General features: G+C 51.6%; 1 protein-coding gene across 1 annotated transcript; it reads right to left on the bottom strand.

The window, feature by feature from the left end:
• Positions 1 to 5,311: 5,311 nt before the first annotated feature.
• On the bottom strand, positions 5,312 to 6,524 carry LOC119299558 (beta-1,3-galactosyltransferase pvg3-like). The gene has a single exon (XM_037576755.1). The coding sequence runs from the start codon at positions 6,522 to 6,524 to the stop codon at positions 5,466 to 5,468; it is 1,059 nt and encodes a 352-aa protein (XP_037432652.1). The 3' UTR covers positions 5,312 to 5,465.
• Positions 6,525 to 25,045: the final 18,521 nt, after the last annotated feature.

Below are 25,045 nucleotides of genomic sequence, written 5' to 3'. Positions count from 1 at the left end.
CCCACCGTAAGGTGGTTGACGCTCTTCTTTTGCCGCAAGAAAGCTAATATTCGGAAAAAAAATCACGGCGAAGGTTTCAGGCCAATCGGAGTTACGGATCTCCATATATACACGAAATGGTGAAACAGAGCCAGGGGGAATGCAGAACCAGAGAGAAACAGAGAGATAGATCCAATCTCGGAGGAGCTCTCGCCCCTCCCACGCCATGGGAGCCAAGGACCAGAGGGGAAACCCTTCTCCCATCTAGGGAGGAGGTCAAGGGAGAAGAAGAAGAAGGGGACCCTCTCCCCCTTGCTTCCGGTGGCGCCGGAGTGCCGCCGGGGGCCATCAGCATCACCGTCATCTTCACCAACAACTTCACCACCATCATCACCAACTCTTCCTCCCTCTATGCAGCGGTGTAACCTCTCTCTTACCCGCTGTAATCTCTACTTAAACATGGTGCTCAACGCTATATATTATTTCCCAATGATGTATGGCTATCTTATGATGTTTGAGTAGATCTGTTTTGTCCTAATGGCTATTTGATGATCGTGATTGGTTTGAGTTGTATGTTTTATTATTGGTGCTGTCCTATGGTGCTCTCTGTGTCGCGCAAGCGTGAGGGATTCCCGTTGTAGGGTTTTCAATATGCTTATGATTTGCTTATGGTGGGTGGCGTGAGTGACAGAAGCACAGACCCGAGTAAGTAGGTTGTTTGTGTATGGGATAAAGGGGACTTGATACTTTAATGCTATGATTGGGTTTTACCTTAATGAATATTTAGTAGTTGCGGATGCTTGCTAGAGTTCCAATCATAAGTGCATATGATCCAAGTAGAGAAAGTATGTTAGCTTATGCATCTCCCTCAAATAAAATTGCAATAATGATTACCGGTCTAGTTATCGATTGCCTAGGGACAAATAACCTTCTTGTTGACAAAGGCTCTTTACTAAAACTAATTTAGTTGTGTCTTTATCTAAACAGCCCTTAACTTTTATTTACGTGCTCTTTACTTTCTTGCAAGCTTACCCAAAAACACTTACAAAGTACTTCTAGTTTCATACCTGTTTCTGGTAAAGCGAACGCCAAGCGTGCGTAGAGTTGTATCGGTGGTCGATAGAACTTGAGGAAATATTTGTTCTACCTTTAGCTCCTCGTTGGGTTCGACACTCTTACTTATCGAAAGAGGCTATAATTGATCCCCTATACTTGTGGGTTATCAAGATGTCTCGGTTCTCACGGATGAACTCGATAAACGTGCTTTCCTATTTTAGATTCAAGTTGGCACTGATGATGAACTGTTTGGATGAGTCGCTAGGCACAAAATCAACCATCTTGGTGTCATCAACCGACTTGAATTTCAGCACCGGTTCATGCTCGTAGTTGGCTTCTTCAAAGACGTCATGTCTGCCGGGTCAACATTATCTTTATAAAACTTCAACTCCTCTGTCGCACAAACCGAGTCAACATAAGCAGCATCCCCTTCTTCACATTTCAGGGCTATTTTTCGGCTTCCATGCACTGTGATGGTGCCTTTATAACCCGGTATCTTGAGCTGCAGATATACATAACACGGTCGGGCCATGAACTTGGCATAAGCCGGCCGTCCAAATAGAGCATGATATGGGCTTTTGATCTTAACCACCTCAAAAGTTAACTTTTCAGCCCTGGAATCATATTCATCCCCAAAGGCTACTTCCAGTTCAATCTTACCAACTGGGTATGCCGACTTACCAGGCACAACACCATGAAAAACGGTGTTGGATTGTTTAAGACTCTTATCAGTCAACCCCATCCGACGAAACGTCTCATAATAGAGGATGTTGATGCTACTGCCTCCATCCATGAGCACCTTAGTGAATTTATATCCACCAACCTGAGGTGCCACCACCAGGGCCAAGTGACCCGGATTATCAACCCGGGGAGGGTGATCTTCCCTTCTCCACACAATAGGTTGTTCTGACCACCTCAGATAACGTGGAATCGCCGGCTCAATGGCGTTGACGACCCTCTTATGAAGTTTTTGGTCCCTCTTGCATAAACTAGTGGTGAATACATGGTATTGCCCACTATTCAACTGTTTTGGGTCGCTCTGATACCCGGACTGTTGCTGCTATTGCTGTTGATTACCTTGGCCGGGTTGCTGATTATAACCCCCCCTGGTTTCCCGGATGGCCCTGACCGTGAAAACCGCCTCCGCCTGAACCGGCGCCCGGGCCATGAAAGCCGCCTCCACCTGAACCACCGCCAGGTCCGTGGTTACCATCGAACATGTTGGAATTTTAAAATGCCTTCATGACCGTACAGTCTTTCCATAGATGGGTAGCTGGCTTCTCCCGGGTGCCATGTCGCGGACAAGGCTCATTCAGTAGTTGCTTGAGGGTGGGACCTGACCCGCCTAACCAAGGGGGTTGCCTACCCTTGCACCGTTGATTGTTGCCCTGTGCACTGGTGTTAGCCACGAACTCGTCAGCCTTACATTTATTACCTCCTTCATTTGCCGGGTTATGCTGGTGACCCTTGCCGTTGCCGCTCTTCTTTCCCTTCCCTGTTTTTTCTCCATCAGACACGGGATCCTTGGTACTGTTAGAATCAGCATATTTGACCAGGGCCGCCATCAACTGGCCCATGTCATTAGAGTCATGCTTGAGCCGCCCCAGCTTCTATTTCAGAGATTCAAAACGGCAATTTTTATCCAACATTAAGACCGCTGAGTCGGCATCCATTTTATCAGACGAATATATTATCTCCTTGACCCGGCGCACCCAATGGGTCGTGGACTCACCTTCCTCTTGCTTACAATTAGTCAGGTCCATGATTGACATGGGTTGTTTACATGTGTCCTTGAAGTTCTGAATGAACCGGGCCTTCAACTCCGCCCATGAGCCGATGGAATTGGGTGGCAACCCTTTCAACCAAGTGCGAGCCATTCCGTACAACATCATAGTGAAATACTTAGTCATTCCTGCATCGTTGACCCCCAGCAGCTCCATTGCCATCTCATAACTTTCAATCCATGCCCCGGGCTGCAAGTTGGCCGTGTAATTAGGCACCTTACGAGGCCCCTTGAAGTCTTTTGGCAAGCGCTTGTTACGTATAGCCGACACCAGGCAAGGGACACCTCCTATTCTTGTGGCTACTCCTGCCTCAACGGAGGTTGCCGGATAAGCCAGAAAAGTCTGATGAGCCGCCTACTCAGCTGCCAGTTGAACCGCCCGTTCAGCCTCTTGTCGGATTCTCTCTTGATCCGCCAAGTTAAGGGCTCCACCTTGCGTCGACTCATGCCTGTGCGGTTGGTTACGGCACTGAGCGTTGCTTGACATTTCGGCTGAGTCCATATGCCTGCTATAGCTCGGGCTCCGGCTTGGGCGAGGGGTTGAATGGATTTTGTCTCAACTGTAAGAGTATGCATCCTGCTGCGCTAGAGCCGTCTGTAGAAGTTCTCGCACCCTTCGTGTTTTGATTGCTGTCGGAGAGTCGCCTTCCATCGGGAAAGCCGCCAAACGAGCCGACGCAACAATGAGATTCTTCAAAGGATTAGAAAAGTGACCCGGTGGTATTGGTGTGTAATGAAGCGGAGCGGTATTCATACTAGGAGGTTCCATGGCCCGTGGTTGAACCGGCACCCCAGGTGTCGTGGTCTGATTTGCCTCCCGCGGGTTACTTGGACCGGCCCCGGGTGTGTGGAAAAGGTTCCTAGAATCGTACGTCAGAGGCAGACGTGACTGAGTTTTCTGGTGCCTTATCCTCATGACCTCATTTGATGCGTTCAGATCCACCGAGAGCCGGAAAGTCTCCGCTTGAAGCTGTTGAGCACGAGCATCCAAAGCCGCCCGCTCCGCGGCCATCCTGACCTCTTCTGCTGCTAAATTTTCCTTGGCCTGTGCCATCTCTTCGTGTACCCGTGCCACCTCCGCGTCATGCTAAGCCTTATCCGCCGGCTCCACCACAGCAGTCAATAGAGTCGTCAACTTATTCATGAGGTCCATCAGTATTTGAGTCGGGGGGCGCGCGGGGTCTCCTGACCCGGCTGCTGCCGACCCGGTGGTTGTTGCTGTTGCTGCCGTGGAGTTCTGCCCGGGTTGAGTGCCAACCATGAAGACTCCGGTTCAATTCGGCGGCTCAAAGGGGTCCAGAATACTACTGCCATCGGAACAGCCTCCAAGCATGCCATCTTGCAGTTGGTACAAAGAATCTGTCTCGCCTGTTGATGATGTAGCGTCAGAACAGATAGCCGTCTCACCGCCATCCACTGATCCTTCAGAGTATTCACCTCCATGGATGCAACCCACGAAGGCATGCCTCACGGCAGGTTGAGCCCGGCTGGATCTCGCGCGCTGAGCCGTCTCGACGAGGTTGGTGTAGACGTCCGGCTCAGGGCATGACTCGCCGATCCGACCGATGAAGACATGGATTCCGCCGAAGGGGACCCGGTACCCATACTCAATTGAGCCGGCCTCGGGGCCCTAGCCTTCGTCGTTGATGTAGAGCTTGCCGCGACGACTCTTGGTCATCCGGCCCACAGCGTATCCCTTGAGCCCTTCGAAATTGACCTTCAAGAACTCAAATCCATCGTGCGCTGGCCCCACGATGGGCGCTAACTGTCGTGGATTGTCACGGCAGATGTCCTAGCAAAAGGATTTAGTCGTAAGGCCATCGCAACTAGGAATCTTAAAGGGGTTAATCGGGACAAATGACACGAGAGGTTTATACTAGTTCGGCCCCTTACGATAAAGGTAAAAGCTTACGTCTAGTTGTGTTGGAATTGATGAGGTTTCGATGACCAGGGAGCGAATACGCTTTGCCTGGCTTCGAGTTGTCGTTTCTTGCCCTAAGCCGCCGCCGGGTCGTCCCCTTATATACACGGGTTGACGCCTGGTGGCCTACAAAGTCCCGGTCGGCTCATAAAACGTGTCCGGCTCGGTGACTTCCTTTACATGCCTTTCTTTACAAGTCTTTTCCTACATATGGCGGTTCACAATATTGGGCCTTAAGCCGCCTCTGGGCTTAGGCCTTTTTCAAGTGTTAATAAATCATCACCTTGAATATTTACTGGGCTTCTTCTTTTAACCCGCCATTGGGGTTGACCCGGCCCCTTCTGGGCGGGTCATACCTAGTAGCTATATCCCCAACAGATGGTAAATTATGTTGTCACAGGGCTGGCAATTTTCTTTACCAAGCATGGCGAATCCTTGTCATGTTCAGTTTTTCTGCCGAAAATGTTGCCATAGAAAATTGCCATCCTCACGGCAACGTAATTTGTTATAAAAATATTCGATTTACCATGTTTAAATATCTGACATCATATTTTTAGCATTTCTGAAATTTACTTGGTCGGAATTTGATAGCTACAGCGCACGCCGTAGCATGGCCCTTTTTAGAAATAATGAAGGAAAAAAATCAACTTTACAGGCCGTTGACTCGTGCAAATAAAATGAAATTCAAAATGCTACGTACACAAGATCAGCCTCTCGATCGTTCCATCAAACGACGCGATAGAACTTGGAGGGCTGGAGCCCGGCGGTGAAGTTGAAGTACTTGAGCGTGGTGGACCACCTGAAGTTGTTCTTGAGCCGGTGCACGGCGATGGTGTCCGGCACGAGCTCGTGGGCGCAGGGGGCGCCTCGCTGCGGGAAGTCGTACATGGCCGGCTTCACGTCCACCCGGTTCTTGGCCTTCCCGGCGCCGCTGAACCAGGAGTAGAGCGTCCTGTCCTCCGGCCCGGCCGTGTGGTTCCTGATCCGGTCCGCCGCCGCCACGATCCACTCCACGAGGTCCCACGAGATGACGTACCCCATGCCGGACATGTACTCGTTCCACCCGCGCACGTAGTCGCACGGCACCATGCAGCCGTAGTAGAGGTCTTCCCTGGGCGCGCGGCCGAGCGACTCCGCCAGCTGCGGCAGCCGGAAGAAGGTGTCGTCGTCGGCCTTCATCACGAAGTCGTAGGCCTCGGCGCCGAAGAGCGCCGGCACGCTGGAGAAGTAGGAGTGCGTCTTGCCGTTGTCCATGTTCTCCGGGCAGTCCAGCTCCACCACGTCGCCGTACCGCATCGCCTCCAGCGCCACCAGCAGGCGCTGCTCCTCCGACTCGATCCGGCAGAAGAAGAAGCGGACGTCGACGCGCGCCGTCAGGTTCGGCTGCTGGAGCGCGTACACCGTGCGGAGCAGGTGCCGCCGCTCGTACCGGCTCGGCAGGGTCAGCACGCCCATGAGCAGCCGGAAGTCCGGGGCCGCCTGCGCGACGACGTGGCGCGCCGCGACGCTGGCGCCGTCGGGGCAGCCGGCGCCGGCGAGCGACGACTGAAGGGCGAACTCGTTGGGGTACACGACCATGAGCACGGCGGCGAGGAGCGCGAGCGGGAGCAGGAGGAGCGTCGCCGTCGAGACGGATGGCGTCGGGGTGGGGAGCTTCCTGTGCTGCGATTTCATTGCGAACGGTGTGCGCCACTCTGCGATTTCTGAGCAGGGCTTGCGCGGTGCAAATCCAGTTGATATGCAGAGAAGTAGAGTACGACGCAGCGAGAGGTGCAGCGGAAGCATTCTTCCCCGAGAACGGCGACGGTGTACGCCTCCTGTCTTTGCGTGAAGTGTGGAGGTATGACCTTGGGATTTGCTTCGTGATGGCTCAAAGTCGACCTTGGCTCGCGCCTGGAAATGGTGGCTTCCTTGAAATGACGGGTACTCCATGTTCTGACGCCTTTAATTTAGGCTATATCATTACAAGACATAGATTAGCTGTAACTCGGCTTAGTGTAGTAGGCAACTAGGATTAAACTTACACTAGGTTTACCCGACAATGATACCCTGGTTTCCTGTCAAAAGTGTGATTGTTTATCTACTCTCAGGCTGATTGAAAGGGGCACAGATCAAGAGCAAAATATCCAAGTGATAAGCACGTAACAACCTTTTGTTTGCGGAGAAAAAACCCGGATTTACCACGAATGTTCATAGTACCAAGCACCCTAAGCATAATAAAAACGAAATTGCCTCACATACGATCAATTTTATCATACGATTTGTACAAGAGACAGGCCCGTTTCCCGAGGTCCCCCCTCCCTTTTTGTAGCCGGTCTGATTTTGTCGATGACAGATGGTAAGTCTTCATGCACGTGCCACTAAGGACCAACGCCCGCGATCGTCTCGGTTGAACCCTTAAATCGATCCGAAGCACTTGACACCAGATCTCTTGTCGTGTATGCACATGGTAAATTCTAACCTCACAGTCCCAAAGAAACAACACAAATCTATGCCAGAGCTCCATCTTGATGAACGAACTCAAGAAAGGTTGGAGTCATCGGAATATGAATTCAACAATGAGGCGTCATCATCTGTCCAAGCGCCACCATTGCGAAGAGTAAGAAAAAACTAATATAAATTATTAGCTGAGACGAGGCATGGGATTCCCCTCCCCGCAACTTGTCACGGGAGCAGCAGGCTGGGGAGAGGTGAATTCACGGGTTGGCTAAGAGCATCTCCAGCCGTTGAGCCCCCCAGGAGGCATTTTTTCGCCTCCTGGGGGGCGGCCGGCGTGAATTTTAGCCTGGGGGCGGGATTTTTTCCACTCGTCGCGCCCCCAGGAGGCGAGAAGCGGGGCCGACGAGGACGAGCGAGGTGCTGATGATCATCAACGGACGAGGGAGGAGAAGGACCGGGCTCCTCGCCGGCGTGCACCTCCCCTGCCTGGTCGTCACGCGCCCGCGCCCCTGGCCGCCACGCCCCCTGGCTTCCCTCGTCCGCGCCCAGGCCTCGCCGGCCACGTGTCCGCGCCCAGGCCGCGCGCGCTGGGGGTGCACCTGCTCCTCCTCCTCTCCTGCTTGCGGGGCGACGAAGAAGGCAAGCCAGTAGGCGAGGAGGCCGAGCCGGCGCAGCTCGTCGTCCTCGCAGATGTGGAGCGCCTGGATCTTCTCCTTCTCGACGACGAGGCGGGCGCGGATGTCCTGCTCGGTCGGGGTGAGGGGCCGGCTCAGCGGGGCGCCGGAGGGGGCCAGGCCGGCGAGGAGCAGCGCGTGCTTGAGGGAGAAGGTGGCGGGGCCGACGGGGAGGCGGAAGGCGTGGGAGCGGCGAACAGGGCGTGGCGGCCGTGGCCGTGGAGGTGGTGGCCTCCTCGGCCGCCGCCTCGGCGTCGGGCACGAGCAGGTCTCCGGCGTCGACGAGGACCAGCGAAAAGGCGTGCCAGGCGGCGGGGACGGGAGTGGGGTTCGGTGCCCGCGTGTGTGGAGGGAAAGAGAGAGAGGAGCTAGCACGTGGGTGGTCTAGCGCCAGGGAGCACGTGGGGACGGGAGAGAGGAGAGAGCCGCTGGCAGGTGGGCCAGCTCCCACAAAAAGGCGAAATTAAGCTCCCGAGGAGCCCCCGGTGCGTTGGGTGTCCTATGGGGTTGCCGGCGGGAATTTTTGCTTCTACCGGCGGAAAATGACGAGTCGGGGGTCCGAATGGGGCGATTTTTGACCACCGATGCCTAAAAAGTGGCTTGGGAAGACTTTTTGGGGCACTAGTGGAGATGCTCTAAGCCTGAAGGGGCGAGTTCTTCACCCCAACTGCCGTTGAGAGGAAGGGAAAGACAGAGAAAGTTTTTTTCCAACTCAGGTTAACTTGTTGCCAAATTATTGGGAAAGTGGTGCCTTGTGACACATAAATGCTTCAGATTTTGGCCATCGTATCTCCGGAAATTGGCCGGCGGCTAGCCCAAGAAAGTGCTAGATTCGGCTGAAACTTTGCGTGGTTTGAACTATCTAATTTTTTTTGGCAAATGTTGTGAAGAACTGAGAATCAAAAGTTTGGACGGAGGGCTGTTGGAGCTGCTATATGACGCTAATTGCAGCGCTTAAGCAGTCATCGCCCACTAACCGAATCAACTTGTAACATCCACGATGCGGTTATATCTCCCACATGTCGGAGCACGACTTAGAGGCATAACCGCATAGTAGGCATGTCGTAAAAGGGGTAATCTTTACACATCCCATGTACTGAATAAGAAAGGGATAAAGAATTGGCTTACAATCGTCACTTCACACAATACATAAATATAACATTTCATCATCCAGATACATACAAGGTCCGACTACGGAAACAAAATGAAAGAAGACCACCCATAATGCTAGATCCCCGATCGCCCCAACTGGGCTTCACTACTGATCAATTAGAAACGGAACAACATAACGTACACGATCTTCATCGGGCTCCCCTGAGCTCGGTTGCGTCACCTGCACGGTTATCATCGGCACCTGCAACTGTTTGAAGTAATCTGTGAGTCACGGGGACTCAGCAATCTCACACCCCCGCGATCAAGACTATTTAAGCTTATGGGTAGGGAAAAGGTATGTGAGGTAGAGCTGCAGCAAGCAATAGCATATACGGTGGCTAACATACGCAAATGAGAGTGAGAAGAGGAGCAAAACACGATTGTGAACTAGAAGTGATCAAGAAGTGATCCTGAAACTACTTACGTTCAAGCATAACACAAGACTATGTTCACTTCCCGGGCTCCACCGGAAAGAGATCATCATGGCTACACACGCGTTTGATGCATTGTAATTAAGTTAAGTGTCAAGTTCTCTACAACCGGACATTAACAAATTCCCATCTGCCCATAACCGCGGCCATGACTTTCGAAAGTTCAAAACCCTGCAGGGGTGTCCCAACTTAGCCCATCACAAACTCTCACGGTCAAACGAAGGATATTCCTTCTCCCAGGACGACCCGATCAGACTCGGAATCCCGGTTACAAGACATTTCGACAATGGTAAAACAAAACCAGCAAAGCCACCCGATGCGCCGACATCCTGATAGGAGCTGCACACATCTTGTTCTCAGGGCAACATCGGATGAGCGCTCCGTACAACTAAAATCAGCCCTCGAGTTTCTCCGAGGTGGCGCTGCAAAGGACTCTAGTTCGGACCAACACTTAGAGAAGCACTGCCCCGGGGGGGGGGGGGTTAAAATAAAGATGATCCTTGAGTCTGCAGAACCTAAGGGAAGGTGATAGGTTATTAGTGCAAATGGTAAAACCAAGGTTGGGCCTTGCTGGAGGAGTTTTATTCAAGGCGAACTGTCAAGGGGTTCCCATTATAACCCAACCGCGTAAGGAACGCAAAATTAAGGAACATAACACCGGTATGACGGAAACTAGGGCGGCAAGAGTGGAACAAAACACCAGGCATAAGGCCGAGCCTTCCACCCTTTACCAAGTATATAGATGCATTAATTAAATAAGAGATATTGTGATATCCCAACAATAATCATGTTCCAACAAGGAACAAACTCCAAACTTCACCTGCAACTAACAACGCTATAAGAAGGGTTGAGCAAAGCGGTAACATAGCCAAACAACGGTTTGCTAGGATAAGGTGGGTTAAAGGTTTGACATGGCAATATGGGAGCATGATATAACAAGTGGTAGGTATCGCGGCATAGGCATAGCAATAGAGCGAGCAACTAGCAAGAAAAGATAGAAGTGATTTCGAGGGTATGGTCATCTTGCCTGAGATCCCGCAAGGAAGAAGAACGAGTCCATGAAGAAGACAAACGGACGAGGTCGAACGAATACTCACAAATGCGACGTTATCGAAACTAACCCGAAAAAGTAACACCAGAAAGAAGCAAACAACATAGTAAACAACCATCACATAAACATGGCATGATGCACAACCAAGTATGATGCATGTCCGGTTTAATTATGCATGACATGGCAAAGTGCACAAGCAATCCTACGAATTAAGTGGATCTCGATATGCAACTCCGTTGCATATTGATGGAACATCACATCGGTTATTTAGTTCACTCTCGGTTAGGTACTCAACAATATTAAATGTTGTTTAAACATGACAAGAGGTGAAACATGAGTAAAATACATAGTTAGGCATTTTAAATGAGGCCAGAAATATCAAACAACAATTCCGGTAAAACCTCATGTGCATTTAGTAATTTAAGCAAACAACACTTTTAACCATTTTAAATGTTGTTATCATGATGCGAATGGCATATGCAAGTTTTATGCAATTTTTGAAAAGGTTGACATGAACATGCTATGAAGTGCTTGTCATCATGGCGGAAAGAAAGGGTGCCACGGCGACGAATCCGAAAATGATGCCACGGCACCATATCGATTCCGGTAGCTCACGGGAATACCGGTGCAAAAGGAAAAGTGACGGGAGCGTGTCATGCAAGGATGGTGGGGTGCTCCCGGATACCGGGTCCCCACGGCTTAGCGGCAAAAGAGGAGGACCGAGCAAGTGACAACTCGGACATGGTGCAGACAACGGGTGCATCTCATACAACATATGCAAACATTCTCGGACGGTCATCTCGGGGTTATACCTTCGAAACGTGCGTTATCGGAGGGGTTCAAGTTCAAAGCGGTGTAGGGGAAGTAGACGTTCTCGGGACGTTCGGTAGTGGAAGTAGGGGTACATGATGACGGTAGAGGTACTCGTTATCTTGGCGGCGGTAGTCGTTCACGTTCTTAGTTGCCAATTTTCCGTAGATGTTCGGGATCACGGCGAGGGACTTGACCTCCATGGAGGCTTCGAGGGTCGATGGTAGTTGTTCTCGTATCATCGTGGAAGTAGTCGTACTCGGTGATAGTGGTACTTGGCGTTTCGTTCGGTACTCTTCGAGCATCCAAGGTCTTCGGCGCTATGGTAGTCGTACACACATTCGGAGAGAAGCTCGGCGTATCCATGTACTTGGCGTTCCGGTGTGGTAGTCGTTCTCGGGACCGAGGTCCTCGTGCACTTGATGATTTCGGAAGAGGAACTTGGCACCCACGGTTATTGTGACCACCGTCTTGACGTTAACAGCGCCAGGCAGCTGCGGCACGCGTGCTATGAAGAGGTCAGGAAGCAATGGTGGCGACGACGGCCAGAGGCTGGACCTTGCAGCGGCGACGAGAGACTCCGGGACGGCATGGAGGTCGAGGATGAAGAGCTCGAGACGGCGCTGGAGCATGACGATGCGACAGCCGTACAAGGCAGGGAGGTGCTCGAGGAGACTCAGGCACACGTCGGAGGCATCGGCCAGCAACAGCTCTAGTGGCCGGCACGATCGAGGGACTTGCAGCGGCACGCGCGATCTCCGGCGGGTTGAGGCGAAGGAGGTAGCAGCAGCGAGAAGGCCGGGACGCGAAGTCGCGATGGCGGGAGGGGTCGTCCTGGTACTGCGGGCTGGCGGCCAAGGAAGCTCCTGCTCCTGCCGAAGACGACGGCGGCGGCCCTGCGAGATGGGACGTCAGGGAGAGAAAATGCGACGAGAGGAAGGGGAGGCCATGGATCGGGCACATGGAGCTTGAGGCGCCGGAGGAAGGAGGAGGCCATGAACACGAGGAACGCCACGGCGCTCGCTGGACAGAGCTTGCAGGCGGCGAGGATGGAGCCATGCGGGGACGGGGAGGCGAGGTGCGCTGGCGATGACGGGGATCGAGCGCGGGGGCTCCTGCGTGCATGGGTGGGGCGAGAGACCGCTCCTCTCTGGCGGCGCGGGCAGGGGAGAAGAGAGGATCGGGAGAGAGCGAGGCTGCGAGGGAGATGGGGGAGTCGGGCTCCCTGGCGGCGCGAAGGGAGAGGATGAGGGAGAGAACGATTGGAGGAGAGTCGTCCTAGGGTTAGGATTAGGTGGGCCTGGTGAGGGAAGTCGGGCGGCCCAGGTGCAGTTGGCCTAGGGATTAGGCAGGGGCGCGGCTGGGACTAGGGATGGGCCCTGGAGGCCGGCCTGCTGGGCTCTCTCCTCTCTCTCCCTTATTTCGAAGCAGAAAACAAAAATGGAGAAGAAAAGAAAGAGGGAGGGGTTAGGGAAAGAATTAGCGCATGTAGATAATATTCCCGGACTCGCAAAAATGCGCTGGTTCCAAAAAAAATAGGAGAGGCATGATTGCAAGGATTTAATTCAAAGTCATTTGAATTTAATTCAAATGGTTTGAACAAGGGCTAGGAAATAGAGGTGTCCAAAAATGTTCGGATTTTTGGTGGAGGTCCGAAATATGATGAAAGAAATATATGGCCATGTTGGAGAACAAGAATTAAGATAACAAAGGCATTGGGATATTTTGCAAGTGTGTTTGCGGTAAATCCAAATAATTGGAATATTTACTATAGCTCTCTAAATATCGAGAGGATATGTTGTAAAGAGAATCACCATGTGAATTCCCTCGGTTTAAATGGATCAAAGATCCATGCTGAGGGAGTCCTAGATTAGGGGGTGTTCAGAGAGCCGGACTATACCTTCAGCCGGACTCCTGGACTATGAAGATACAAGATTGAAGACTTCGTCCCGTGTCTTAAAGGGAATTTTCTTGGCGTGGAAGGCAAGCTTGGCTATACGGATATGTAGATCTCCTACCATTGTAACCGACTTTGTGTAACCCTAACCCTCTCCGGTGTCTATATAAACCGGAGGGTTTTAGTCCGTAGGACAACAGACAATCATACCATAGGCTAGCTTCTAGGGTTTAGCCTCTCTGATCTCGTGGTGGATCTACTCTTGTACTACCCATATCATCAATATTAATCAAGCAGGATGTAGGGTTTTACCTCCATCGAGAGGGCCCGAACCTGGGTAAAACTTCGTGTCCCTTGCCTCCTGTTACCATCCGGCCTAGACGCACAGTTCGGGACCCCCTACCCGAGATCCGCCGGTTTTGACACCGACATTGGTGCTTTCATTGAGAGTTCCTCTATGTCGTCGCCGTCAGGCCTGATGGCTCCTACGATCATCAATGGCCATACAGTCCAGGGTGAGACCTTCCTCCCCAGACAGATCTTCGTCTTCGGCGGCTTCGCACTGCGGGCCAATTCACTTGGCCATCTGGAGCAGATTGAAAGCTACGCCCCTGGCCGTCAGGTCAGATTTGGAAGTTTAAACTACACGGCTGACATCCGCGGGGATTTGATCTTCGACGGATTCGAGCCACTGCCGAGTGCGCCGCACTGTCACGACGAGCATGATCTAGCTCTGCCGCCGAACAGTGCCCTGGAGGCCGCACCCGCATCGGCTTCGACCCTTAATTCGGAGCCAACTGCGGCGACCGAGGATGGGCGGTTGGACGCCGCCTCGGGGGCTGCGATCCCAACGGCGATCGAGCCGAACACCAGCCCCGCACTCCGGGAGACTCGTGACTCCAAGGAGCCGGACTCCTCTCGGGACTCTGAACCCTCCGCGCCCCTGCCGATCGAATCCGATTGGGCGCCGATCATGGAGTTTACTACCGCGGACATCTTTCAGCACTCGCCTTTCGGCGATATTCTGAAGACACTGAAGTCTCTCTCTTTATCAGGAGAGCCCTGGCCGGACTACGGTCAGCAAGGCTGGGATACGGACGATGAAGAAATTCAAAGCCCCCCCACCACCCACTTTGTAGCCACTGTCGATGATTTAACCGACATGCTCGACTTCGACTCCGAAGACATCGATGGTATGGACGCCGATGATGGAGACGATGAAGAACCAGCGCCTATTGGGCTCTGGAAAGCCACCTCGTCATATGACATATACATGGTGGACACCCCAAAAGAAGGAGATGGCGATGGAACAACGGAGGATGACCCCTCCAAGAAACAGCCTAAGCGCCAGCGTCAGCGGCGCCGCTCAAAATCCCGCCAAAACAAATACGGTGACTCCAGCACGGGAGATAATAATACTCCTGAAAGTGCCGAAGAAAACCCCCTCTAGCAAGATTTAGCACAGGAGGATGGAGAAACCAGCCCTCATGAGAGAGCGGCAGACAGAGAGGTCGAGGGCGATAATCATATGCTTCCCTCCGAAGACGAGGCAAGCCTCGACGACGACGAATTCGTCGTGCCAGAGGATCCCGTTGAGTAAGAGCGTTTTCAACGCAGGCTTATGGCCACGACAAGAAGCCTCAAGAAAAAACAGCAACAACTTAGAGCTGATCAAGATTTGCTAGTCGACAGATGGACTGAAGTCCTTGCGGCCGAAGAGTATAAACTCGAACGCCCCTCCACGAGCTACGCAAAGCGCAGGTTGCTACCCCGATTAGAGGAGGAAGCACTTAAACCTACATCACCAGCACTCGATACGGCCGATCGACCACCTCGTGGCCGTGACAGAGAGGCCTCTCGGCCCTCCACTCAAGCCGCACCCCGTATCAAGGCACGGGAAAATGCGCCAGACCTGTGAGATATGTTGGAGGACAAGGCAAGGCAAACAAGATCGATCTACGGATCGCGTGGGTGCCCCACAACTCGAGACGGTAACCGTCACTCCGGCCACAAATTCGGCAGGGCCGAACACAGTAGATAAAGCTCATTGGAGCTACGTCGTGATATAGCCCAGTACAGAGGCGCCGCACACCCACTATGCTTCATAGACGAAATAATGGATCATCAAATCCCCGAGGGTTTCAAACCCGTAAACATCGAATCATATGATGGCACAACAATCCTGTGGTATGGATCGAGGAGTATCTCCTTCACATCCACATGGCCTGCGGCGATGATTTCCACGCCATCAAATGCCTCACACTCAAGCTTAAAGGACCAGCTCGGCATTGGCTTAACAGCTTGCCAATAGGTGTTGGGGAACATAGTAATTTCAAAAAAAAAATCCTACGCACACGCAAGATCATGGTGATGCATAGCAATGAGAGGGGAGAGTGTGATCTCGTACCCTTGTAGACCGACAGCGGAAGCGTTAGCACAACGCGGTTGATGTAGTCGTACGTCTTCACGGCCCGACCGATCAAGCACCGAAACTACGGCACCTCCGAGTTCTAGCACACGTTCAGCTCGATGACGATCCCCGGACTCCGATCCAGCAAAATGTCGGGGAAGAGTTCCGTCAGCACGACGGCGTGGTGACGATCTTGATGTACTACCGTTGCAGGGCTTCGCCTAAGCACCGCTACAATATTATCGAAGATTATGATGGAAGGGGGCACCGCACACGGCTAAGAATATGATCGCGTGGATCAACTTGTGTGTCTAGAGGTGCCCCCCTGCCCCCGTATTAAAGGAGCAAGGGGGGAGGAGGACAGCCCTAGGAGAGGCGCGCCAGGTGTGGAGTCCTACTAGGACTCCCTAGTCCTAGTAGGATTCCACCTCCCATATGGAATAGGAAAAGAGGAAGGGAAAAGGAGAAGGAAGGAAGGGGGCGCCCCCCTTCCCTAGTCCAATTCGGACCAGACTAAGGGGAGGGGTGCGGCCACCCTTGAGGCCCTTTTCCTTCTTTCCCGTATGGCCCAATAAGGCCCAATACGTATTCCTGTAACTCTCCGGTACTCCAAAAAATACCCGAATCACTCGGAACCTTTCCGATGTCCGAATATAGTCGTCCAATATATCGATCTTTACGTCTCGGCCATTTCGAGACTCCTCGTCATGTCCCCGATCTCATCCGGGACTCCGAACTCCTTCGGTACATCAAAACTCATAAACTCATAATATAACTGTCATCGAAACCTTAAGCGTGCGGACCCTACGGGTTCGAGAATAATGTAGGCATGACAGAGACACGTCTCCGGTCAATAACCAATATCGGAACCTGGATGCTCATATTGGCTCCCACATATTCTACGAAGATCTTTATCGGTCAGACCGCATAACAACATACGTTGTTCCCTTTGTCATCAGTAGGTTACTTGCCCGAGATTCGATCGTCGGTATCTCAATACCTAGTTCAATCTCGTTACCAGCAAGTCTCTTTACTCGTTTCTTAATACATCATCCTGCAACTAACTCATTAGTTGCAATGCTTGCAAGGCTTAAGTGATGTGCATTACCGAGAGGGCCCAGAGATACCTCTCCGACAATCGGAGTGACAAATCCTAATCTCAAAATACGCCAATCCAATATGTACCTTTGGAGACACCTGTAGAGCTTCTTTATAATCACCCAATTACGTTGTGACGTTTGGTAGCACACAAAGTGTTTCTCCGGCAAACGGGAGTTGCATAATCTCATAGTCATAGGAACATGTATAAGTCATGAAGAAAGCAATAGCAACGTACTAAATGATCGGGTGCTAAGCTAATGGAATGGGTCATGTCAATCACATCATTATTCTAATGATGTGATCCCGTTAATCAAATAACAACTCTTTTGTTTATGGTTAGGAAACATAACCATCTTCGATTAACGAGCTAGTCAAGTAGAGGCATACTAGTGACACTCTGTTTGTCTATGTATTCACACATGTATTATGTTTCCGGTTAATACAATTCTAGCATGAATAATAAACATTTATCATGATATAAGGAAATAAATAATAACTTTATTATTGCCTCTAGGGCATATTTCCTTCAACAGGATCAATCAGTTGTTGGGAGGACCTGGAAGCCGCATTCCTCGACAATTTCCAGGGCACTTATATGCGACCCCCAGACGCCGATGACCTAAGTCACGTAATTCAGCAGCCAGAGGAATCGGCCAGACAATTCTGGACACGGTTCCTAACAAAGAAAAATCAAATAGTCGACTGTCCGGACACTGAGGCCCTAGCAGCCTTCAAGCACAATATCCGTGATGAGTGGCTTGCCCGGCACCTTGGACAGGAAAAGCCGAAGTCTATGGCAGCACTCACGACACTCATGACCCGCTTTTGCGCGGGAGAAGACAGCTGGCTTGCTCATAGCAACAATATGACCAAGAACCCTGGTAATTCGGATACCAGGGACAGTAGTGGCAGGCCGCGTCACAACAAGCAGAAGCGCCGCATTAACGGCGACAATGCTGAGGATGCGGCAGTTAATGCCGGATTCAGAGGCTCTAAATCTGGTCAGCGGAAAAAGCCATTCAAAAGGAATCCTAGGGGCCTGTCCAGTTTGGACCGAATACTCGACCGCTTGTGCCAGATACATGGCACCCCCGAAAAGCTGACCAATCACACCAACAGGGATTGTTGGGTGTTCAAGCAGGCAGGCAAGTTAAATGCCGAAAATGAAGACAAGGGGCTGCATAGCGACGACGATGAAGAGCCCCGGCCGCCGAACAACAGTGGACAGAAGGGTTTTCCCCCACAAGTGTGGACGGTGAACATGATATACGCAACCCACGTCCCCAAGAGGGAGCGGGAGCGCGCGTTAAGGGACGTATACGCGGTAGAGCCAGTCGCCCCAAAGTTCAACCCATGGTCCTCCTGTCCAATCACCTTTGAGCGAAGGGACCACCCCACTAGCATCCGTCATGGAGGATTCGCCACATTGGTTCTAGACCCAATTATTGACGGATTTCATCTCACTAGAGTCCTTATGGACGGCGGCAGCAGGCTGAACCTGCTTTACCAGGATACAGTGCAGAAAATGGGCATAGATCCCTCGAGGATTAAGCCCACCAAAACGACCTTTAAAGGCGTAATACCAGGTGTAGAGGCCAATTGTACAGGCTCAGTCACACTTGAAGTGGTCTTGGGATCTCCGGATAATTTCTGAAGCGAGGAGTTAATCTTCGACATAGTCCCATTCCGCAGTGGCTATCACGCACTGCTCGGGCGAACCGCATTCGCCAAGTTCAATGCGGTATTGCACTACGCATACCTTAAGCTCAAAATGCCAGGCCCTCGAGGACTAATTGCGATCAATGGAAACACCGAACGCTCCCTCCGAACGGAGGAGCACACGACGGCCCTTGCAGCGGAAGTACAAAGCAGCCTCTCCAGGTAGTTCTCCAGTCCGGCCATTAAACGACCGGACACCGTCAAGCGCGCCCGGAGTAACCTACAACAAGACCGCCTGGCACGATCCGAGCAGGCGTAGCAATGCGGCCCAACCCCAGCCCTCGCAAAAAGGCGACGCCAGTGCTTCGCATACATAACTACGCTCTAGAAATACCATGGGTACAGGGGGAGGGGCACCATCACGGCACGCCCGAAACATGGCTTAAACCGCACCAGGGGCTGCCGATTTTTTAATTTAATCTTACTTTTAGGACTCCATTCTTCGGAAGGCCTGTTCGGCAGTTCAATTGCCGCACAAACGATGCAAGAACCAGGGAAGCAGACAAGCCACGCCGCATTACGGAACTCCCAAGCGGTCTCTATCACGAGCAGTATAACTGTTTTGCATACCATTCCGCAGCCTGCCCCTGGAACGGACATGTTAAATAGTCCAACCTTTTGCTTATCGCATTATTTGTATCGTTCTGCTTTGATCGCAACCCTTTTTAATAAACAATGCATAGCTTTTGTCTATTTTTGCATTACTCTTTTTTTTAATATATGTTCCTTAACAACATGTTGCACCTGTACACTTTGGTACGACCAAAATACGCCAGGGGCTTTAGTACCCCTCAATATGGTGTGAGAAGTCCGAACACTTTAACAAGTGCGGCACCCCGAACTTATAGCATTATATGCATCGGCTCCGAATCATGTCTTGAGTCAATAGTTTGGTTTGCCCGGCTCCTATGTTTTGGTGCCTTACATTCTGCTATATCAGCTAAGGTAGCACTAGGAGAACCACTGCGATTGTGCCCCAGTTGAGCTGGGTCAAGCAGCCCAGTGGAGAAAGCTAAAACTGACTGTCGTGATGAAGCGAGAGCTGGTCGCTGTTCGAGAGGTTTTTCGAGTCCCTAAAGACTTATGTCGCTTAGAGCGAGGAGTCGGCTCTGTCCGGCCAAGGCGTGGATAGCGCCCCAAACTCGGTCTTCCGAATACCAGGGGCTTCGCCGAAATTTAAAATTATAGAATTCTATGCCTAAGTGAGAGTGTTCACGCATTATATTCCGATTGCCTTGTTCGTTGGGCTGAGCGCCTCCCTCGAAGGACCCAAACATAGAAAAAAGAGCGCTCAGGTTTATCCCCGAACACCCAAACACTAGCGGCACGGGGGCAGAAGCCGACGACTCGCCATCTCTCAGAATTGATAAACAGCCGCACATAAGGTAATATTTTAAATTCCAACAGCATTGCTTAGCGCATATGAACAAGTTTTCAGCGCACTGGACAAAACAAGCAAGTTTCACTCAAAAATTACATCTCTAGAATATTCATCCGCCACAAGGCAGGCACCCTTCAGAACATCCTTATAATAATTCTCGGGCTTGCAATGCTCTTTCCCCGGCGATGGCCCGTCCTTAACAAGCTTCTCAGCATCCAGCTTGCCCCAGTGCACCTTAGCACGGGCAAGGGCCCTACGGGCACCTTCAATGCAGACGGAGCGCTTGATGACTTCGAGCCTTGGACAGGCCTCCACCAGCCGCCGCACTAGCCCGAAATAGCTCCCAGGCAGAGCCTCTCTAGGCCACAGCCGAACAATGAAGCCCTTCATAGCCTGTTCGGCCGCCTTTTGGAGCTCGACCAGTTGCTTCAGCTGGTCGCTCAGGGGCACGGGGTGTCCGGCCTCAGCATACTGAGACTAAAACACCTTCTCTGTCGAGCTGCCCTCCTCGGCTCGATAGAATGCGGCGGCATCGGACACACTCCGGGGAAGATCTGCGAACGCTCCTGGAGAGCTCCGGATTCGGGTAAGTAACAAGTAACTCACGTTTATGTGTTTGCTTTGCATAAAGAATGCCTTACCTGCCGCTATCTTCTTCACCTCATCCAACTCCTGGAGGGTCTTCTGGGATTCAGCCTTGGCAGACTTGGCATTTTCAAAAGCCGCCGCGAGCTCGGACGCTCGCGTCTTTGAGTCAAGATCCAAACTCTCATGTTTTTTCATGAGAACCTGGAGCTCTTGCTGCACCTTGCCAACCTAGGCCTCGTACTTCTCCCGCTCGGTGCGCTCCGTGGCCGCCCTCTTCTCGGCCTCGACCAGCGCTTGCTTAAGGGTCGCCACCTCAGACGTGGCCCCTACAATAGCCACGATAATCCTATCATTTTTTGCAATTGCACCTTTTTATATATATTTAAACAAGGTATTTCTTACCTTCATTGTCCTCGAGCTGCTTCTTGGCACGCCCGAGCTCTTGCTCGGACCGCTCGAGGTTCTGCTTTAGCGTTTCCACTTCCGCAGTCAGTGCGGCGGACGCAAGCAGAGAAGCCTGCATACGCATATTGACTCCTTTTTGTTAGACTCCTGCGAATTTTATTTGATCCTCTATTTGGCTTTTCTTCCCGAACGCCAAACAGAGCATCAGGGGCTACTATCTATGCAGTAATATTATTTACACATTCTTTACTTACCTCAAAGTCTGTTAAAAGGCTAGTACAAGCTTCAGTCAGTCCGCTCTTGGCGGACTGAACCTTCTGGACCACCGCACTCATAATGGTGCGGTGCTCCTCGTCGATGGAGGCTCCTTGGAGCGCCTCTAACAGATTGTCCGGCGCCTCCGGTTGGACGGGGGTCACCGGCACAGTAGGCTTGCTCCTCTTGGAAGGAGGTCCCTCGCCGGACTCTGGAACCTTTGAAGGTTCCGGAGCGGTGTCTGGCCTAGAACCGGACTTGGAGCCCTGGGGGGTTTTATCCCCTTTACTCCTGGAGTCTAGGAGGTCGCCTTGCGGCGCCTCCAGGACTACCTCCTCCCGGCTTGGAACCTGTCGGAAGCTAATTCACATCCGACGAGTCCAGTGAACCGCTCGACGATGCATCGAGCCAGTCTTTGGGTGGGCTGCATAATCATATTCGACATAAGGGAAAGTTGTGCAATAAAGGAATACTATGAGTTACTCTGGTATCCGGATACTTACGATTTCGCTAGGGGCTTGGCCCTGAGCGACCACTCTTCTCCGCCGTCGTCGGCGTCGGTGGAGTAGTCCGGGGGAAGGGTTCTCCCCTTCTTGGACCCTCCGGCCTCCCCAGAGAGGGCGGCCTTCCTTTTCTTCTCTCCTCCTGCTGCAGGGGGAGAGGTCTCTTCTTCTTCCTCCTCGTCTTCATGGGAGGAATGCGCCTCGGAGCCGTTGGGTGATGAACCCGACACCTCCTGGCGCCGGGCACTCTTTTGAGTCCCTGTGGCCTTCTTCTCCAGCACCACATAGGGTGCCGGAACCAGCAGCTTCGCCAAGCGGGCATCAGCTGGGTCTTCGGGCAAGGGAGCCGGACAGTCGATCTGTCCGGACTTTGCCTTCCAACTCTGTCAAAGGCAAGGGAGCTTAGATCCCACATTGAGTTAAACTATGGAAAACTAATACCCTGTGAAAGGTACAAACAACTTACCGCGCTAGCGTGACGCTGCGCGCCGAATCCGCGATCCTCAGTGGCGGATGCAGGAGCCTCGGCGCCCTTGAAAAGCACCTTCCAGGCATCTTCGTACGTAGTGTCGAAGAGCCTGCTCAGAGTTTGGTGCTGCGCCAGGTTGAACTCCCATGGATTGAAGGCCCGTTGTTGACACGGGAGGATCAGGCGGATGAGCATAACCTGGACTACATTGACAAGCTTGAGCTGCTTGTCCACCAGGGTTTGGATGCACGTTTGCAGTCCAGTCACCTCTCCTTTGTTGCCCCACGACAGGCCCGTCTCTTTCCAGGACGTGAGCCGCGTTGGGGGTCCGGACTGGAACTCGGGGGCTGCGACCTACTCAGGGTCACATGGCTCGGTGATGTAAAACCACCCCGATTGCCACCCCTTCAGGGTCTCCACAAAGGAGCCCTCGAGCCATAAGACGTTGGGCATCTTGCCCACCATGGCGCCTCCGCACTCCGCCTGGTTGCCGCGCACCACCTTCGGCTTGACGTTGAAAGTCTTGAGCCATAGGCCGAAATGGGGGCGGATGCAGAGGAAAGCCTCGCACACGACGATAAACGCCGAGATGTTGAGGATGAAGTTCGGGGCCAGATCATGGAAATCCAGGCCGTAGTAGAACATGAGTCCTCGGACGAATGGGTGGATCGGAAAGCCCAGTCCGCGGAGGAAGTGGGGAAGGAACACTACCCTCTCATGGGGCCTTGGGGTGGGGAGGAGCTGCCCCTTTTCGGGAAGCCGGTACGCGATGTCGTTAGACAAGTATCCGGCCTTCCTCAGTTTTTTGATGTGTCCCTCCGTGACAGAGGAGACCATCCACTTGCCTCCCGCTCCGGACATGGCTGGAGAAGGTTGAGGTGGGAAGTGCGGACTTGGGCGCTGGAGCTCGAGTGTGCGAGAATGGATAAGCAAGGGAGGAAGAAGGCGTAGGTGAAAAGGTGGATCCTTATCCCCTTATATGGGTGGACGCAACTACGTGTCCCTGCCAGCCTGGTAAAACTCGCTTATCTCCAAGCGCCGTAATCAATGGCGCGGTTGGGTTACCCACGCCCGTATTGATGAGAATCCCGGAATAAGGGGACACGATCTCTGCTTTAACAAGACGTGCCAAGGAAACCGTCTCGCATGACGCGCTGAGGTGGGATAATGAAACGACTCGGATAAAGGCTTGGTCGTGGTGTGTCACACTATGGAATACATCAGCAGATTAGATTTGTGTAAATATTATTCTCTCTATGGCAATATGTGGAAACTTATTTTGCAGAGCCGGACACTATCTTTGTGTTCAAAATCTTCTATGAAGTACTTGGAGGAGGAACCCGCCTTGCAATGTCGAAGACAATATGCGCGCCGGACTCGTCGTCATTGAAGCCTGGTTCACGGGCTATTGAGGGAATCCTGGATTAGGGGGTGTTCGGATAGCCGGACTATACCTTCAGCCGGACTCTTGGACTATGAAGATACAAGATTGAAGACTTCTTCCCATGTCCGGAAGGGACTTTCCTTGGTGTGGAAGGCAAGATTGGCGATACGGATATGTAGATCTCCTACCATTGTAACCGACTTTGTGTAACCCTAACCCTCTCCGGTGTCTATATAAACCGGAGGGTTTTAGTCCGTAGGACAACAGACAATCATACCATAGGCTAGCTTCTAGGGTTTAGCCTCTCTGATCTCGTGGTAGATCTACTCTTGTACTACCCATATCATCAATATTAATCAAGCAGGACGTAGGGTTTTACCTCCATCGAGAGGGCCCGAACCTGGGTAAAACTTCGTGTCCCTTGCCTCCTGTTACCATCCGGCCTAGACGCACAGTTCGGGACCCCCTACCCGAGATCCGCCGGTTTTGACACTGACACATGCCATTTATTTAGTTGAGTTGCAAAAGATTTATGAGATGATGGCATGATGACATGATGCAATGCAAAAATAAAAGGGCAGGCAAAAATGAAACACACGGCGAAACCCGAAACATATGGAAGTCTTCTTGAGCATCGGTCTCGGGGCGTTACAACACTCCACCACTACGAGAGGATCTCGTCCCGAGATCTAGGATGGCACCGGATAGAAAACGGAAGAGGAAGAGGTAAAACAAAGTTGCTTCTTAGACCAATGAGTGAAACCAAAGAACCTTGCGAGGTTAAACAATTGGAAAGAAGAATACAACGGAGATGAACAAAGTTGAAAACACTCCGTTAGAAAAGAGGAACAAAGAACATTACTAGAACCTTGTAGGTTGAAAGACATAAGAAAAAGGGTTGCAATGGACAAGAAGTACATGCAAGCACTCCGGTAGAAACGAGATGTACAAGGAGCGATAAGGATCAATTACGACAACACTCCGGTTAGAAATGGAAGGTAAAGAATATGAGCTTGGCAAAATGAATGCACTTGGATGAGAGTCTGGTTAAAAGAGGAATGATAGACACAACACTCCGGTTAAAAGGATAAGCACGAAAAGAACATGATCTTTGACAAAACGAGATGATGGGTGAAAAGAACAACATCACAATGCCTCCGGAAATAAAGAATAGAAGTTGGATCGTTGGAAAAGAAAGAATTGAGAAGAAAATGACAACTTCTGCCACAAATGATCTTGGAAGGCACCCTTCCAAGAGGGTTATAACGGAGTTGTTAGAAAACCAACAACGAAAAGAGTAAGCTTGTAGTGGGCTTATGGAGAACATCTCAAAACTAAGGTGAAATTCTACCACTAACGGAAAACAATGATTGATCGGGAATAAAGAAGAGATGAAAACTTCTTCCACCAAGAAGATAGAGAGATAACTTGAATCATTGATAAGCACCACAATAGCAACATTCCTTAGGGAAGGCTTTAGGTGAAATATGACACAAGACAACTCTAACGAAGAGATTAATGGATTTAAAATACCTCATTCCTGATAACTTGTGAATCATGAAACACGAAGGGAAATTATCAAGAATGACATAACACCACCTCAACCACCTCAAAAGATAAGATAGAAGGAATTACAC

The sequence above is a fragment of the Triticum dicoccoides genome, chromosome 5A, assembly GCF_002162155.2.
Source record: "Triticum dicoccoides isolate Atlit2015 ecotype Zavitan chromosome 5A, WEW_v2.0, whole genome shotgun sequence".
Lineage (NCBI taxonomy): Eukaryota > Viridiplantae > Streptophyta > Magnoliopsida > Poales > Poaceae > Triticum > Triticum dicoccoides.
Note: the sequence above shows the minus strand (reverse complement) of the source record. Positions and strands in the feature narration are given on the sequence as shown.